Source organism: Cydia pomonella, chromosome 25, assembly GCF_033807575.1.
Source record: "Cydia pomonella isolate Wapato2018A chromosome 25, ilCydPomo1, whole genome shotgun sequence".
Classification (NCBI taxonomy): Eukaryota; Metazoa; Arthropoda; class Insecta; order Lepidoptera; family Tortricidae; genus Cydia; species Cydia pomonella.
Window position 1 is genome coordinate 1,014,551 of NC_084727.1, and position 17,930 is coordinate 1,032,480.

At 36.3% G+C, this 17,930-nt stretch overlaps 1 protein-coding gene across 1 annotated transcript in view; it reads right to left on the minus strand.

Moving 5' to 3' along the window:
- Positions 1-15,338, minus strand: part of LOC133531724 (aldo-keto reductase family 1 member B1-like) — a 35,939-nt gene extending 20,601 nt beyond the window's left edge. Inside the window, exon 1 of the mRNA XM_061870103.1 lies at positions 15,199-15,338. Within this exon, the coding sequence (XP_061726087.1) occupies positions 15,199-15,267 (69 nt within the window). The 5' untranslated portion in view covers positions 15,268-15,338. The remainder of the gene's footprint in view (positions 1-15,198) is intronic.
- Between the last annotated feature and the right edge of the window lie 2,592 nt (positions 15,339-17,930).

Here is a 17,930-nt window from a genome sequence, read left to right on the forward strand (position 1 = left end):
CGTAATGGTATGGATATTTTAGGATATCTTTTTTTAATGCTAGGGTGGAGAAGATTCTAAGTAGAATAAACCTAAGAAAGTCCAAATTTGTAAGTTAGATTTTCCGGTATTTTTTTCAAAAAAAAAACGCTGTTTTGTTCTAAAATTAAAGCAATCCCTTACTGCCCAGCCTTTAAAAAAGTAGGTAATATTTTACAGTAGAATTAAAACATTTTTTTTACGATACATTTAATTAAATTACAGTGAGTTACAAAATTGCATGGCCTTCTATTTATAACCATTATAAAAAGAAATGAGATATTTACCATGTTTGTTTATATTATTGATTTCCCGATATTTTGACACAACTAGAAGTTTCACACAATGCCTAGAGATAGAAAATTATTTATTTATTTTATTTATTGTCAATTTCATTCAACGGATCACATCATATCCAATTTATGTGTTTATGTATTTCATTGTTTTCTACCTAGTTGGTTATTAAATTCTGTTACTGCAATAATCTTTATCTACATAAAATATACCAACGAAAGTTTAATAAAGTATATATTACAATGAAGTACACAAAATCAGGAATTACATATGACAATATCATTCAAAATCGCCTCCTCTGGCTTTGACACAGGCCCTCAAACGACGAGGCTAGTCATCAATAGCGGCACGCACGATTGTCATGTCTAATTCCGTCACTGTCTTAACTATGGCCCGCTTGAGGGAGTTAAGATTTGTGTGGGGTTTAGCACAGGCTTTCTCCTCAATAACCTGCTATATGGCATAATCCAGGGGGTTAAGGTCCGGGCTGGAGGACGGCCAGTCTTCGTGGGCAATAAAGTCAATTTTGTTCCTTCGAAACCAGGCTCGAGTTGTTTTTGCCTTATGTGCAGGAGCTGAGTCCTGTTCAAAGATCCATGGCTGGTTTTGAAATAGGGTGTGGCTTAAGGGCTTCACTATTGGTTTGAGAACGGTTTCCAGTTTCCGGTTTTCACACCTTTTTCACAGAAATGAATCTGTGTTAGCCCTGAGTATGACACACCCAAAATCATGTTTGGCGGGTGCCCACATTTGTGCAACGCAATAGGGTTGTTTCCATCTACAAATCTTAGAGCATAATTGTATCCCAAAAAATTCTTTTGGATTATAAGAACATGTTAAACTACTTTTAGGGGACCTGTAATGACCATATTTTTGTAAATATTGAATTTAAAATATCTTTTGGCACACGTCACGTGACCAAACCCGAAACGTCATTGAAGATTCTGATGACGTCACAACTCTCGGATTGACACTGTTGACAGTTAGGCGATAAACAACAAATGACAAATGTCAGTTGACAGCTCGTATCTTCTACGTGTGTATGTAGTTATGTGTCAAACCATAAACTGTGACGTCACACAATTTTCAAAGAGCGTTTTGGGCGCGAAAGCATCTGTCAAAATATATTTTGTTAATTTAACATATTTAAAGCCGTTTTTAGTATAAAAGCTGAATTTTAAGGCAACTTTTAGTTAATATAGAAAGTAATACAAGCGTTTCAAGAATTTGGAATACGATTCTCTTTTAGGCCCCAATTCATTATATATAAGACGAGATAAGCGTTATTTGTGGTATATAATTATAGCTCACAAATCCACCACATTATGTCATTTTTTATTTTTTCGGTAGCATTTGTTTTAACGGAAATAAAGAGGTTGCAAATCGAGTAACAGAACTTCAGAACAGATATCATTTGATATTTACCAGTCGCTTTTCGGTAAAGGAAAACATCGTGAGGAAACTGGACTAATTCCAACAAGGCTTAGTTTTACCCTCTGGGTTGGAAGGTCAGATGGCAGTGGCTTTCGTAAAAACTAGTGCCTACGCCAAATCTTGGGATTAGTTGTCAAAGCGGACCCCAAGCTCCATTGAGCCGTGGCAATATGCCGGGACAACGCTAGGAAGAAAGAAAGAAATCGAGTAACAGAACTTAGTAACCAACTAGGTATAATAGTTATGATGTAAATGTCCATATCATGTTGGAGTCATATATGTATTAGCCAACTAATTATTCAAGATCAATACACTTAGCTCCCTTAGGTATTCGCCTAAGTACAATCTCGGGCAAAATTGAGTTTTATAAAAGTGAACTAGTTTCTAGGTCATATTTTCTATGAATTGGTCATTTTTGTAGACTCCAATTACAGTTACACTTTTCCTGGTTTTTCGCGGACCAAAATATCGATGATTTTTGTAACTTGATTTAGACGTTGCTATCATTTTCAATCCAAAAACACATAAAATCACAATTCAGAACATGCGGCAGCGTTGTTTTCTATCAAGTACCTCAAGCACCAGGGCGGCTACCGGGAAAATCGAAATTCGTCAATTTCGGGCATTTTTCTCTGTCACTCTAATTACGTCTTAGTGAGAGTAAAAGAGAAAGATTCCCGCAATTTGCGAATTTAGGTTTTCGCGGTAGGCCCCCAGGTCCTGTCAAGTTTCAGCAGTGTTGCCAGGTGAGCGGAAGAGAATTATCGTACTTGAGTGTCAATATTATTGTACCGTTGAAAAAAATATCGTACGCCAATCAAAAAGGCAGCCCCTAAAAATTTCTTGCAAAATAAGCTTAAACTTCCAATTAATAATAAAAAAAGACAATTTTCGTCTAAATTGCGCAAAAAATCTGTTTATGTTTGTGTATTTTTGGGATAGACTCAAACGGTATACAGGAAATTGTGACATTTTAAACTTTAAACTTACACCAAGGAGCCGAACACCCAAAATATACTAATTTTAGCCTATTTCTGAGAGAAAGTGTCATATTTTGCTTCCAATTACTAGACTTTTAAGGTGGCATCATCCAAGGGCTGAAATTATAGTACTTTAGTGTACGATAATGCTCTTTGGAACATTACGTCATACCGGGGCCCAAATTATCGTACATGTACGACAATTATCGTACGCCTGGTCACACTGAGTGTCAGTGTCGACAGAGTCAGCTAAAAACGCGTCAAACATCGCAACGTCGCGCCGATGCATGGAGTGGCAACGCCGCAATGTATTTGTACACGACATTTGTCACACACACATGAGTAAAATTTATAAAAATATAACGTTGATTATTGCATGATTTCTGTATGAAACAAAGTTTTTCTATTAATTTAGCGCAAATGAATATTCGAAAGTAGATAGATGCGCAACTATTTATGTAATAATATTGTGTAATTAATTAATAAATAGCGATTGTTTTTTGTATGAAAATCGAACCACCTTAACACACTCCGCTTTGCCTCGCCTGGCTCGCCTATACAACACGCATGCTAATACTTAATATTAAGAGGCTGTCAATACCTAAAGCGCGCACACTGTCTATTTATATCGGAGTAAATGAGATAGCACTGTCGCATGTTACTGGGCCTGGGCAAGGGAATAATAAGAAAAATATTTAAATAAAAAAAAGTGGATTATTAGTGTAATATTTTACTCAACCACAGTTTAGATATAAATGTTTTGAAATTGTGATTTTAATTGCAGACCCATAAGTCAAAACAATAAAGACATAAAACCGTTTAATTGTGATTTTAAGACCAATCTTTGCAATTATTTTCTATCGAGCCAATTTCGTTCAATCATGTATCGAGTACAACCACGGTCTTTGAAATATAATTAATATGAACATATATTTTTCTTACTTAACTAAAACAAATAGTATTTCTTAAAAAACTGTTTAAGTAACATCAATTTCAAGGACATTGGGTGTTGACAGCCTCTTAATATTCCTTCTTCGGATGTGTTTTACGACAGTGCAGCCTCATTTAAAAACCAATTATTATCTGTTGACAACCTCGGCTAGCTCGGCTACCTTAGTCACTGTTGTGTAGAAATTTTGTTGTTAGTATTAAGTAGGTGTTTTGTCAATTATAATAATAAGTACCTGGGCGACCGAGCTTTGCTCGGTTATAACTATTTATTGTAATATGGTGGTCTATAGGTGATAATCTTAACTACATTTTTTTACTAAATTAAACTTGTCTAAAACAATAAAAATTTAAAAAATTATATATAAACTTAAACATATAAAAAAAAAACAAAAGTTAGTCACCGGGCGAGATTCGAACCCGTAACACTCGTTTAGCAGTCCGGGTCTTAACCCGCTGGACCAGACGGACAGTGGCCGGCAACACGAAATTAGCGACCATATTCTGAGTCGAAAGAAAAACGCATGAAAACTCGAAAACACGCGTTTTTCCAAACATAAGACTAATATAGATAGATTGTATACCCCCAAAAACCCCCATATACCAAATTTCAGCGAAATCGTTAGAGCCGTTTCCGAAATCACAGAAATATATATATTTATATATATACAAGAATTGCTCGTTTAAAGGTATAAGATAAAGACGTTTATTCAAAAAGTTTAAACATAGGTACATAATAAAAGTACACAATAATGCTTACAAACTAATTTATTGTATATGCTATTTGATTTGTGTTCTAGCCTAATTAATATATGAATATATGAGTGAATATACGAATGTATATATATATATATATATATATATATATATATATATATATATATATATGTATATGTACAAAATGAGACTTAACGCAAACGCGTACGTCACGTCACGCTATCGAATAAATTTACACTAGGGGTACTGATTATAAAGTATCGATCTCTGTTAGTTATAATTATGAGTCATATACTGTTAATATTTAAACAGCCTGTCGTTGTATAGAGAGTATATGGACATCCGTGGACGTTTAAAGATAATTTATTATTAAAGTAGGCATATTACAATGCTCTTATGAACGTCAAATAAAGCTACACCGGCTCTAACCCTACACCTCTGACCCGAGAGGATTTAATAACCCCCTTAATTGGAGGAGGGTATCCCAATATGGACCGGCAAGAAACTCGGCGTGACACATCTTTTCAAAACATTACGTCTTATATTAATATGCATTGAGAAAAAAAATACAATTTAGATTACTATAGAAATCATGCAAGTACATACAGTTGCTACTAACAGTATGAAACTATTAGTAGACAAAAAAACTAAAACTCGCTGTAAAAAAAGGTGACTATGAGGAATTATTTGTGGAATGCCGTATGTTGCCGGTGCATGAGGAAGTAGGGATGTTGCTGGCGTTAGAGCAGTTCAATAAAGATGAATTTAAAAACTATATTAATCGCCCTAGATTAACAAGAACAATAAGTAATAGTACATTACGATACAAGTGCGAAAAATAGGCAATTCGAAACGAGTGGCGATAAATTAAAACACGACCGAAGGGAGTGTTTTAAATCGACACGAGTTGCGAATTACCTATTCGCACATGTATCGTACAACGTTTTACAGTACATATGGCCCTTTAAATGTTCGACACAGTAACGTAATATGCTACTTCTCGCACTAGTGCTATAAAGTAGCCCCATATGTACTGTAAAAACTATATTAATCGCCCTAGATTAACAAGAACAATAAGTAAAAAATGTTAGAGGTTCCGTCGTGCCGTAATAATTATTATGGAAAAAGAAGTAGAAAGTATCTGGTCCCCAAATTGTATAATGAAATACCGTATGATATAAGGGAATGTAAATCATTTAGGATGTTTAAATGTAAATTGAAAACGTACCTATTAAACAAAATTAAATTACCACCACAATAAGCTATAAGATGTTCCGTACTTACTTATTAATTAACTAGGCAATAAGCTAACCCATCTGTATTTAAGGGAGTTCCCTCTGCCAACAAACTGTCTTGCAGTTTGGCAGAAGAAAATAAAATTGTAAAATCAGGGTTTTTTTTACCAGAATAAATGTTTTTTTTTATTTTTTTATTTTTTTTTAATAATAAATCATACAAATACGTAGCTATTTTAGAAAACTAATCGAATTCTTGAAAAAGGAAAATAAAAATAAAATTATTAACTAATAAAAATGGGACTTAATCGCGTATTAAGTTTTAAATTTACCTCCGACGATTTATCGACAATCGAAAAATCGAATATCGTTAGTGTTGTGTGACGACAAAGTAACGTCCCTAGTAGGGAATGCAATCTTGATCTTGCAAGATCAAGATTCCACCAAGATCTTGAGTGATTTTCCAAGATTCAATCTTGAAGGCCATCAATCTTGAATTTTGAAATCCCTTTCGCGATCTTGGCAAAATAGACCAAGATTGTAACAAGATTTTCAGACAGATCGCGCGTGAAACGTCATACGTGTTCATACCTGCGCGGCAACGCGCGAACTGTCTCGCGGCTCGCCTGAGCCGTCTCACGCGCCGCGCCGCGCTCGGCCGACCGTCTGACTGGCGACTAGCAACAGAGCGGGGTGTGTGTGTGTGAGGCGTGGGGTCGCGGGACGAGGAATGAATCGACCAATCACGTTCTACAATCGCGCGGTGCGCCGAATTTGTTTATTATTTAGTCGCAATTTGACAACTTTGCGACTAAATAATAAATTATGATCTCATTGCATTGTTGGCAAGAAACAATCAACATTTTAATGATTAAAATAAAATAAATGCAATAATGTATTGCATTTATTATTATAGTCACTAAAATCTTGATTGTTTCTTGTTAATTTTTGAAATAAACGTTGATTATTGTGTTCATGGAAAGTTGTTTACTTTGAAAAGTATACTCAATTATATAAAATAATCCAAAAATACTGGTTACTCTCAATTTACAGAATTTGACTCAAAAATAACGCCTTTTTTAATTATTCTGCTCAATCTGGAATAATCCCGATAATCTTGATTCGAGACCAAGATCTTGACCCGAATCTTGACAAGATCTTGAACTGACCAATCTTGATTCCGAAATGAGACTCCAAGATCTTGAATGGTCAATCTTGGCCCAAGATTGCATTCCCTAGTCCCTAGTGCGCAGAATGTTCAAGTCAATAAACAAGATCAAGTGCGGGTAGTTCGAAAAACTCGCGCGGCTAGAAGATGTTGGTGTCAACTTTAGCCAGTCTTCCCCGAGACCACGGGGACAACGCCGTCCTCGAAACGTCGGAGGTAAATTTAAAACTTAATACGCGATTAAGTCCCGTTTGTTTTAGTTAATAATGTGTAAAAATCGTGAAAGTTTAAATCAGTGAAAAATAAAATTAATAAAGAAATGAGAATATACTGTCAGTTTACTCGTTACTCTATTCATTATGATAACAAAACTGCTAATAAACCGTGGAATGAACCCGTAGTCCCGTAATATTCCTCTCGGCTCGGAACTGGTTTATAATATACCGGTATAAAACCGGTTTACCTCCGAACTTTCATATGAACGCGAACATTTTAAGAACTTTATTGTAACCTAAAAAACCGATTTATTTGGCTAGCGACGAAACGGCCAGCCGGCCTACTGGTGCGCCGCGTAAACACGCGGTTTTTATTGCTCTAAACCGGTTAATTTGACAAGTGGTCTCTTAAAAATAACGGTCTTTCTACTGAAACCGAAATTAAAAGGTTTTGCGTCAAGTACATGATAACCGTTTGGAAATTTAACCGGTTTCCGAGCCTTAGTAAAAAGGCCCTGGTATGGAGGCCAGTACAGCTACCACCAGTTTGACTCTGATATATTCGCTAGCGTGTGCGTAAATTACTTATTTCATACATAATATATTATAGTTGTGTTCAGTACAACAATGGATTCAGGATGCTGTTGGGACTGCCTCGTTGCAGCGCGTCAGGTATGTTCGCGGAGGCGCTCATTGATTGCTTTGGTGCAATAATACGCAAAAGTACTGCCTTCCTGGTGCGTCGCGTGCGTGACAGTTCCAATCCAACAGCCTCTTGCGCCTAGTGTTAAAGTCGCTTGCTTGCGCCTTCTGGGAGGGTGTACATATGGGATCCAGAGGCTTAGTGTATAATTTATTATGATTTAGTATAGTAGTTAACTAACATAGGATTAAGCGATAGTACACTAACACTATGGCATGGTCCGAAATAAATAAATTGAATTGAATCGAATAAATGTCATGTTAAGAGGGAAGAATAGCTTTCGAATCTAACGAAATAACGGTATTTTTTATATGAAATTCTATTTCAGGAGAAAACGTATCCACTAAGTCTTAACAAATCACTTTGATTTTGATGTCGATCGCTATCTTCGAGACTGATAAACCTAGAATATATCATAATAGATATATTCTAGGTTTATCAGTCTCGATTTTTGAATTATTATTTTTTGAAATTAAAGTATAACCTATAAACCTAGTTTTTCATTGTGTCAATAACGTACTAAAAATCATGGAGAAAGGAAAATATTTAGAAGTGGAAAACATTTTCTCTTTTTGTATGGACTCTCAAGCCATAATATTATCGGATATAGATATAAGAATTATATTTACTTATTAATCCCTGAAACTCATAAAAAAGTGTTTTACAATATGATAAGTAGCATTGTAAAAAATAATACATACACACATAAATATCTTGTTAAGCCGTAATATTATCAGACACTTAATATCGGGCATTGCCTAGATTATGCCATAAGTGTAGGTACTTAATAAATCTAGGCCGCAATTATTAGACTATCATAGACATATGAGTCATTTGAATATGACGTACCTATGGCGGTGTAAATGATCATATTTCTGTGATAGTCTGATTGTGGCATTAGGCCCAGGGAAACCGGTTAAATTTCTTAAGAGGCTGTCAATACCTAAAGCGCGCACACTGTCTATTTGTATCAGAGTAAATGAGATAGCACTGTCACATGTTACTGGGCCTGGGCAAGGGAATAATAAGAAAAATATTTAAATAATAAAAAGTGGATTATTAGTGTAATATTTTACTCAACCACGGTTTAGATATAAATGTTTTGAAAGTGTGATTTTAATTGCAGACCCATAAGTCAAAACAATAAAGACATAAGTAAAACCGTTTAATTGTGATTTTAAGACCAATCTTTGCAATTATTTTCTATCGAGCCGATTTCGTTCAATCGTGTATCGAGTACAACCATGGTCTTTGAAATATAATTATTATGAACATATATTTTTCTTACTTGACTAAAACAAATAGTCTTTCTTAAAAAACTGTTCAAGTAACATCAATTTCAAGGACATTGGGTGTTGACCGCCTCTTAACCGTTACCATGTACTTGGCGCAAAACCTCGGTTTCGCTCGAAAAACTGTTTTTTGCAAAACGGTTCTCATGCGAACAGTTCTTGTCAAATTAACCGGTTTAGAGCAATAAAAACCGGTTTCTTCCTATGTCGATGTCCATGTTTACGTGGCACACCAAACCAACAGACCGGCCGGCCGTTTTGACGCTCGGTTACGATATAGTTCTTAAAGCGTTAGTGTTCTTATGATAATTCGGAGGAAAACCGAAATAAACCGATATTTTATAAACCGGTTCTGAGCCTTGTTTGCTCATCCCTTGATGTGACGCTCCACGGTGCCCTACATTCGGCAACAGACAGAAAGAGGTGGCGGCAAATTTCCGTAGAAGTGGCCACAGTGATAAAGAAACTGATGCAAGGAGGAGGGGGAGGGGAGGTATAGCGTTTTTTTTATATAATAAATTGCTCTGATAATTAGCTTAAGATAATTATATGTAATACTGTCTTACTATTCATAAGTGGTTGTTGCTAGGCCTACATGAATAAAGTATATTTGAACTGAACTGTACCCCTAGTGTAAATAAATTCGATTTCGAAACGTGACGTACGCGTTTGCGTTTAGTCTCATTTTGTATTGGATTTAGAAAGAGCGCGCCAAGCGGGACGTTTTGGAAACTCAAAATCAAGGCCTGTCGACTTCCTTAGAAAGATATAACGCTTCATAATTGCGCATGTGTGGTCTGACGCTCTGGAAATAGATACCAGTTATTAATATAAAAATATTTTGCTACAGCAACATTGCTCCTATCTGACTTTGTCTATTCAACTTTGGGACAAATAAAATCATTTTTATCAAATATTTTGATTTATGTCACACTACCATATGTAAATTATTATTATTTTATATAAATTATTACCTATTTCAGTTTGTCTTTGTCTATGTTCATAAAATCTATGGAGGTCAGAGGCACATATACCCTCCATAAAGCCTTGCACTTGGGTCTGGCCGGTTAGAACATAGACAAAAGTCTGCAATGTCAATGCTGTCAAAGTCATTGACGCAAAACTATTTTCATTTTCAAAACTATCAGTTTTCATATAAAATGATTAAATAACGATTTATGTTGTTGAAATAGATTTATTGATTAATTTTTAAAATTAAAAATCCACCGCACAGTATCTCCGCTCAGACTCGGTTAAAGTTTAATCCATTGTACTAAACTAAGAAACAACAATTATTTCAAGGTAAGAAATATTTTAATCTATAAATAAAATAAGTGTACTATTGCCAAATTCAAATATATAAATTTAATCTTACCACCCTCTTAAGTCGCACGGCCGCCCTATCGCGTCCAAAATTACAATCTAAATTCATCATAGATGTAAATTCTAACATTGTTTTAGCTGGCAATTTAGAATTCTGGTAGCTATTAGCAAGGTTAGTAATTAGGGACATAGGTTATAGTATTGTTTAAAATGTGACTGTTTTGTTTTAGAGGGTGAACGTGAGCAAAAAATCCTTGGGCGTCATATCATTTCCTTGGAAAGGCTCAAAATCAAAAGGCACGGATCCGCCACATAATTGTGACTAGTTGTAGTTTCCCGGTGACCATCAACAAGACCGCTGCACTGAGCTGTGGAGCAGAAAGTGTCCGACAATCGGATAGATGTAATAACAACTTTGTCTGTCATATATTCATGTAATTTTTAGTTTTTTGGGCTGATATATGTGATATGATTACAAGTTACACTAAGTGCAATTGTGGAGTAAAATCAGATGTGCCAAAGATCATGTTTTAGATATATAAAAATCTATATTAAATGCAATAAATAGTATATGTATATATATAAAATTGTTTTTATCATGAAAATTTTAATGACTTCTATTTATTGTTATGAAGGTGATCTGGGAATTAAAACATGCGCTAAAAATAGACAACCTAAACAAAAATAACTCCTTAAAAAAATCAAAAGATAATCACACGCACAGGATAGGTTAACTATTTGGTACCCACATCAATAATGAACCGAAATTACCGACCTGTGGTCTCATTGAATAAAATTCATATAGGTATGTAGATATTATATGGAAGTGTCACAGTTAGTTCAACAAGCCCCGTCCGATACATAAATTTGTATAAAAAATGACTTTTTTCCTGCCTATTGTATGTTTTTCGAACGAATTAAGCTCTTTTGATCCTAATATATAGGAATAAAAATATTTATAACTTGATAATAAACTGTATTGTTACCTTTTATATTGAATAAACTTTAAAATATAGATATCATTATCTCTTAGGACAAAAGATGCCTGTGATTTTGATTAATATGTAACATAATATTTTTTTATTTGATAAATACTAATTTAAAAACCTCACCCCAACAAAAACAAAAAATGAAAAAATACAAAAAGAAATTCCGTCGCCGGGATTCGAACCCAGAACCACTAGCTAGAACTGGATCACTACCTACCAAAACCCGCCAGGCTAAACCGGTTGTCAATTTTAGTACTGAGATACAAAGAGAGCGCCACTAGTATAAACGAACTTTTGAAGGGGGCATTTTTTTGTATGGAGTTAGCGTTCTTCTCCTAGTGAGTATTATATTCTTTGCTCAAAATCCTATACCATAAGAGACTTAACGCAAACGCGTTCGTCACGTTATGATGTCGATCAAATTTACACTAGGGGTACTGAACGTTACCCTGCATACGATAAAAAACCGTAGGTATAATTTTAGCATCAAAAAGATATTGATAATAGCCGAGGAATTTGACTAGCAACTAGGTAGTTTTGTAACAAATAAAATAACTCTACAAATATCTGCTGCTGGAAACCATCGCGAGCGCAGACTTCTGGGCGAAAGGTGTGATATTTCGGCGGTTTCGTGGGAATCTGCCGAATCCCGCACCAGAACAGGCGGCGCAACCGAAAACTGCGTCGTCAAAATGATATTTATATTTTAAGATTTTTATATTTGTATGTATGTTAGTCTGTAAGGTATGTATATATAGGCCATAGTTGCCTGAAAATAAATGATATTTAATTTAATTTAATTTAAAATATATCTGTAATAATCAGTGATCGGTTTTTTGGATTCGACATGGGGTGAACGACCTCAATCATTATGTTAGTATGGATATGCCCCGGGAATCCGGGCTTTATGTTGTTAGAAAAGGCAAAAAAATACAATGTGTTTATTTTATTACACTTTAAAACATCTAAGTAGCTGATAGACGAGTACTCACTCACCGTTCTTTTGTCTAAATCGAACAAATGAGCACAAGTGTTTACACTGACAGCTCATTTGCTGCCTCCAAAGCGGCACATTTTGTACCGTTTGGATAAAAGTTCGGCGAGTAAGTACGCGTGTCTATCAGCTAATATATCGTTACTACGGGTTAATTGTTTGAATCAATGAATTCGTTGTCAAAAAGTGAATTACACTTCGTTCAACTGAGAGGCAGTTTGAGAAAAACAATGTCCACAATGTCAAATGGTTTTATTGCTCACCAAAAATAATTAGAACTGAAATCCAGAGAAAATAATGAAATGTCAATGTCAAGATTTTGAAGTATTTTTTCCATCATGACAGTTATATAAGCTAATACTTTCTGGAGGTTTTAATATATTTTGCTTTAAATAAAATGTTGAGATTAGGAAAAGAATAGAAGTTTTTGTCTCAACTGGTTGCCATGTAAGAGTAAAAAATTCCTTAGAGATAATTTAAATTGTTTTATTTTTGTACGGTTTGTTCAGTATCGCGGGAAACTGTCGTATCTATATTAATTTTTCTACTTGATATCCCGCGAGGGAGAATCCAAATAACCGATCACTGGTAATAATCTAGTAAGCTTATCATTGCTCAACTAGCAGTGATAACAATTTAGTCTATTATCAAATTGTTAGCTTTGATTTCAAATAGATTCTTATTCCAATTATCGAACAAACAAAGATTATAGAATAATAGTTTATCTTATACCTTTAAACCTACACCTACGTCCAAAATGGACTAACCCGCATATAAACAATAATGAAACTTAGTTTTAATTTCTGCTTTTTAGGGTTCCGTAGTCAACTAGGAACCCTTATAGTTTCGCCATGCCCGTCTGTCTGTCTGTCTGACTGTCTGTCTGTCCGAGGCTTTGCTCCGTGGTCGTTAGTGCTAGAAAGCTGAAATTTGGCATGGATATATAAATCAATAAAGCCGACAAAGTCGCACAATAAAATCTAAAAATTTAATTTTTTTTAGGGTACCTCCCCTACACGTAAAGTGGGGGTGAACATTTTTTTTTGCTTCAACCCTACAGTGTGGGATATCGCTGGAAAGGTCTTTCAAAACTAATAGGGGTCTTCGACAAACATTTCTTGATAAAGTGAATATATTCGGAGATAATTGCTCCGAAAGAAAAAAAATGTGTGTCCCCCCTTCTTTTAAACCATAAAATCTATTTAAAAAATGTAAACTATATTTACAGTACATATGGGGCTACTTTATAGCACTAGTGCGAGAAGTAGCATATTATGTTACTGTGTCGAACATTTAAAGGGCCATATGTACTGTAAAACGTTGTACGATACATGTGCGAATAGGTAATTCGCAACTCGTGTCGATTTAAAACACTCCCTTCGGTCGTGTTTTAATTTATCGCCACTCGTTTCGAATTTCCTATTTTTCGCACTTGTATCGTAATGTACTATTTTGTAACATTTATAGTTGCAAATAAAAGGCATAAAAGCCTTTAAACGAGCAATTCTTATATATATTTTTATTTATATATTTCGGGGATCTCGGAAACGAAGCGGTTTTGGTGAAATTTGCTATATGGGGGTTTTCGGGGCTAAAAATCGAGCTAGCTAGGTCTTATCTCTGGGAAAACGAGGATTCATGACTTTTTATACTTTTTATGTGTTTTCTGAGCAAAGCTCGGCCTCGCAGATATTAATAGTTTATGAATTGATATTTTGGTGATTTGTGCGTGACGTCTGGAGCACTTAGAGCGTACGAGCGACGCTACTCCTCATACTCGTATTATAGAATTAATAGTTATTTGTTTCACAAGGGGAGTTGATTAACCGGCGCTCGTGCTAATATTGATAAGCAAGCGACAGATTTCAGAATTGAAGCACGAGCATAGCGAGTGGTTCGAGAAGTGGAATCTTGGGCGTTGCGAGGGTTAGACCTGGGTTAGACACACTGCCTCCGAGTGAAACCACACCAACGCGAGGAAAAATACTAACTATGCAATACCAAAAAAATGAAACCAAATAAAAAATTATCATTCAAATTTTTATACAACTATGCGCAAACGATGCACATCCCTGGTGCGCCGGGTGCGGGCCAGCCCCAACCCAATCCTGCGCTCGATTGCCGAGAGATTTGACTGCCCATATTTGAGGCATTGTGATGACATGCATGTTTCTAGAAGTACCTATTATGTCTAACCACTAAGTAGGTGCTTCTAGAAACATAGCTGTCTTAGTAATTATTTAGTGATAAGTTTGTACATATTAACATAGCTGTAAGTGCATACTAACATACTTATGAGTCTAAAGTTACTTGAAATAAATGATTAAATAAAAATAAATAAAAATTCATTATTTAAAAGTCAATTCAACCAGCTAACATAAGGCAGCAATTCAAAATTTGCATCTGATTACTTTGCCCCACATGTGGATAAAATGCAACATTTATCAGTTGGTGTGGTGAAAAGTATTACATATTAACAGACTTCCAGATTTCAAAAGGAGGAGTACCTATCTTAATTCTGTTGTTTTTTTTTTAAATATTTTGTTACTCCATACTCTGTCAGTTCTAGACAGACTTTGAAAAAAAAAATTATAAGTGATTTTATAACATATAGGTATACATAATCTTTATACCGTTTTTGTAAAAACTTGTGTGCTAAATATACATTTCTGAGAATTTCTATATACTTAGCAATTTTGGTAACTTCTTGGTACAGTCGCCATCAGATATATCGGAGCGGCCGAGGTGCTCAAAAATAACTGAACACGCACTCTAACGCCATGACAATAGAGGTTTAGATATTTAAGAGGACCTTGGCTGCTCCGATATATCTGACGGCGACTGTACAATGCTAGTTTCAAGATAAAACTAGGAGAATATGAACTAACCTTCCAAGTCCCAAGTCCTAGGATCGGGCAAGTTTTGCCATTATTGAAGGTAACCACGGGGACAGCCATCACAAACCGGTGAATATATTAATAGTAGGCACGTCTGCATGTGTCGGCGTCGCGACGAAAACTGAGCGAGCGCGTGGTGTATTTATAAATAGGTTAAGTTAGGGTTCTGTGCGTTTCCATTGTACCGATCGATATGCTGTGTATGTATGTATGTATATACTTTATTGTACATAGAAATAAAAACACGAAAAACACAGTTACAGAGTAAATTAAATACAACAAAGGCGAACTTATCCCTGTATGGGATCTCTTCCAGTTAACCTTTGAGGAAATGAGTAAAACAGAAGTAACGGTGAATGAATGACAAACACAAACAAAAGTGTACAATCACTGAAATTAATGAAATGCACGTTTTGAATACACATTGATACAAATACACATAAATAGAAAAATAACCATAAAATATGAATTCGAACCAGAAAAGTAAAGGAAATTAAAAAAAGTAGAAGTACTCAATGGAACTAGGAAGTCGTAACCAAAGTATCGAAAAGCCACAATTTTTTAAGCTTCTCCTTGAGTGATGCTACAAATTGGGATTGCCTCACGGACACCTGCCTGTGCCTGTGTGTGTTGCCTGTGTAATGTGTAATCAGCAGACATAGAAATCCGCGGGGCAAAATTGTTTTACAAGTAGGGAGTTCCTGTATCGATAAACTCAACTATCGATGCTTTACTCTTAATAAAAACATATTTTTACAAGCAAACCCTTGAGTGATCACTAGTATATAGAACTAGCATCGATACTTTTATTAGTCAATTTATTTACAAATAATAAAAATATAATCATGTACAAATATGGAATCAATGAAATATTAGATACTTATTAGAGCTGTATACAACCTCTAAATGTCGAATTACACAAAAAACTATGATAAAAAAATATAACCAGCCAATACCAAAATTCTTAAGAAATGTAAAAGTCTCTAAATGTCAGAGATAATTCAATTATTCTTAGAGATGTAAAAGGTCTCCAGGACTTGAATTAATAAAAAAAATTAAACTAAAGAATAAATAATTATAAGACAGGTTAGACAGGAAATTAAATCAGACAGACAGTAACCGAATGAATCGATCTGCTTCCTCCGAGGGATGACCTTCGGGAACCAACTCAAATAGAACAGCAGGTAAACATCTTAACTGATGCCCTCGTAGACAGCTATCACAAGGCGTGCCCCTTAAACCCACCGGCAAGGACTGCCATAACGGGTCACCAGTGGTGGGGCCCAGAACTGGAGAGACTCCGGCGGAAAACCAGGAGACTCTTCAACAGGGCCATGAACACAATGGCCGAAGTGGACTGGGACAACTACTATGAAGCCAAGGCCAGGTACAAAAAAAGACTGCGGTACTGGAGATCCTTATCGTGGAGGAACTTCTGCAGCAGCATCGAAACATTAGACCAGGCCAACCGGGTAAGGAAAACTCTAGCGCACAAGCCCACATCACAACTGGGCTCACTGCGGAAGCCCGATGGCACATACACATCTTCCCCTGCAGAGACTCCCGGAAAGTGGGTTACCAGGAGAAGGGTAACCCACTTTCCGGGATGCGTAAGCCTCGCTGATGTAAATCAGCAGGACAAGGAATACAGCACAACAGACAACAACTGGCAAATGGCGCATAGAATCGTCACCGCTGAAAAACTCAGGTGGGCCATAGACAGCTTCCATCCCTTCAAGGCGGCTGGTCCGGATGGGATCTTCCCTGCTCTCCTACAGTGGAGTCTAGGACTCATCCAGGAAACTCTAACCGATATCATGGTAGCCTGCCTAGCCTGGGGGTACGTGCCCAGGAGATGGAGGGATGTCAACGTGATTTTCATACCAAAACCAGGTAAGAATGACTACACGGCTGCTAAATCCTTCAGGCCCATCAGTCTCACATCATTCCTGCTGAAAACTCTGGAAAAACTGTGCGACAGGGATCTGAGGGATCGAACGCTAAAGAACATACCGATGCACAACAACCAGCACGCGTACAGCTCAGGTAAATCCACAGAGTCAGCCCTACACATGGTTGTAAGCCGCATTGAGAGAGCCATCCACGACAAAGAACTGTGCCTCGGCACTTTCATTGACATCGAGGGCGCTTTTGACAAGACCCACTTTACCAGTATAGGGAATGCCTTGGAAAGCCATGGCGCGGAACCCGGACTAACAAAGTGGATCATGAACATGTTAAACAAGAGGATTATAAGGTATGCAGGTCAACCGCAGGCCGTAGCAGCGGTGAGAGGATGTCCTCAAGGGGGAGTCCTGTCGCCTCTGCTGTGGAACCTAGTAGCTAACAACCTTATAACCAAACTGAACGAGGAACACTTCTACACAATAGGCTACGCTGACGATCTGGCAATATTGATATCAGGTAAATTTGCCAGTACAGTATGCGACCTCACCCAGTCAGCTCTCCGGATCGTAGAACGCTGGTGCAGAGAATTTGACCTATCAGTTAACCCCACCAAAACAGAAATGGTAATGTTCACCAATAAAAGGGCGCTTGGCAACTTTACCAGACCAACACTTTTCCAAACCGAGCTGCAGCTGACCGATGAAGTTAAGTACTTAGGACTAACTCTCGACAGTAAACTCAATTGGAACAATCACATCAACAAACGTATAGACAAGGCGGGAGTTGTCTTTTGGCAGTGCAGAAGGATGATTGGT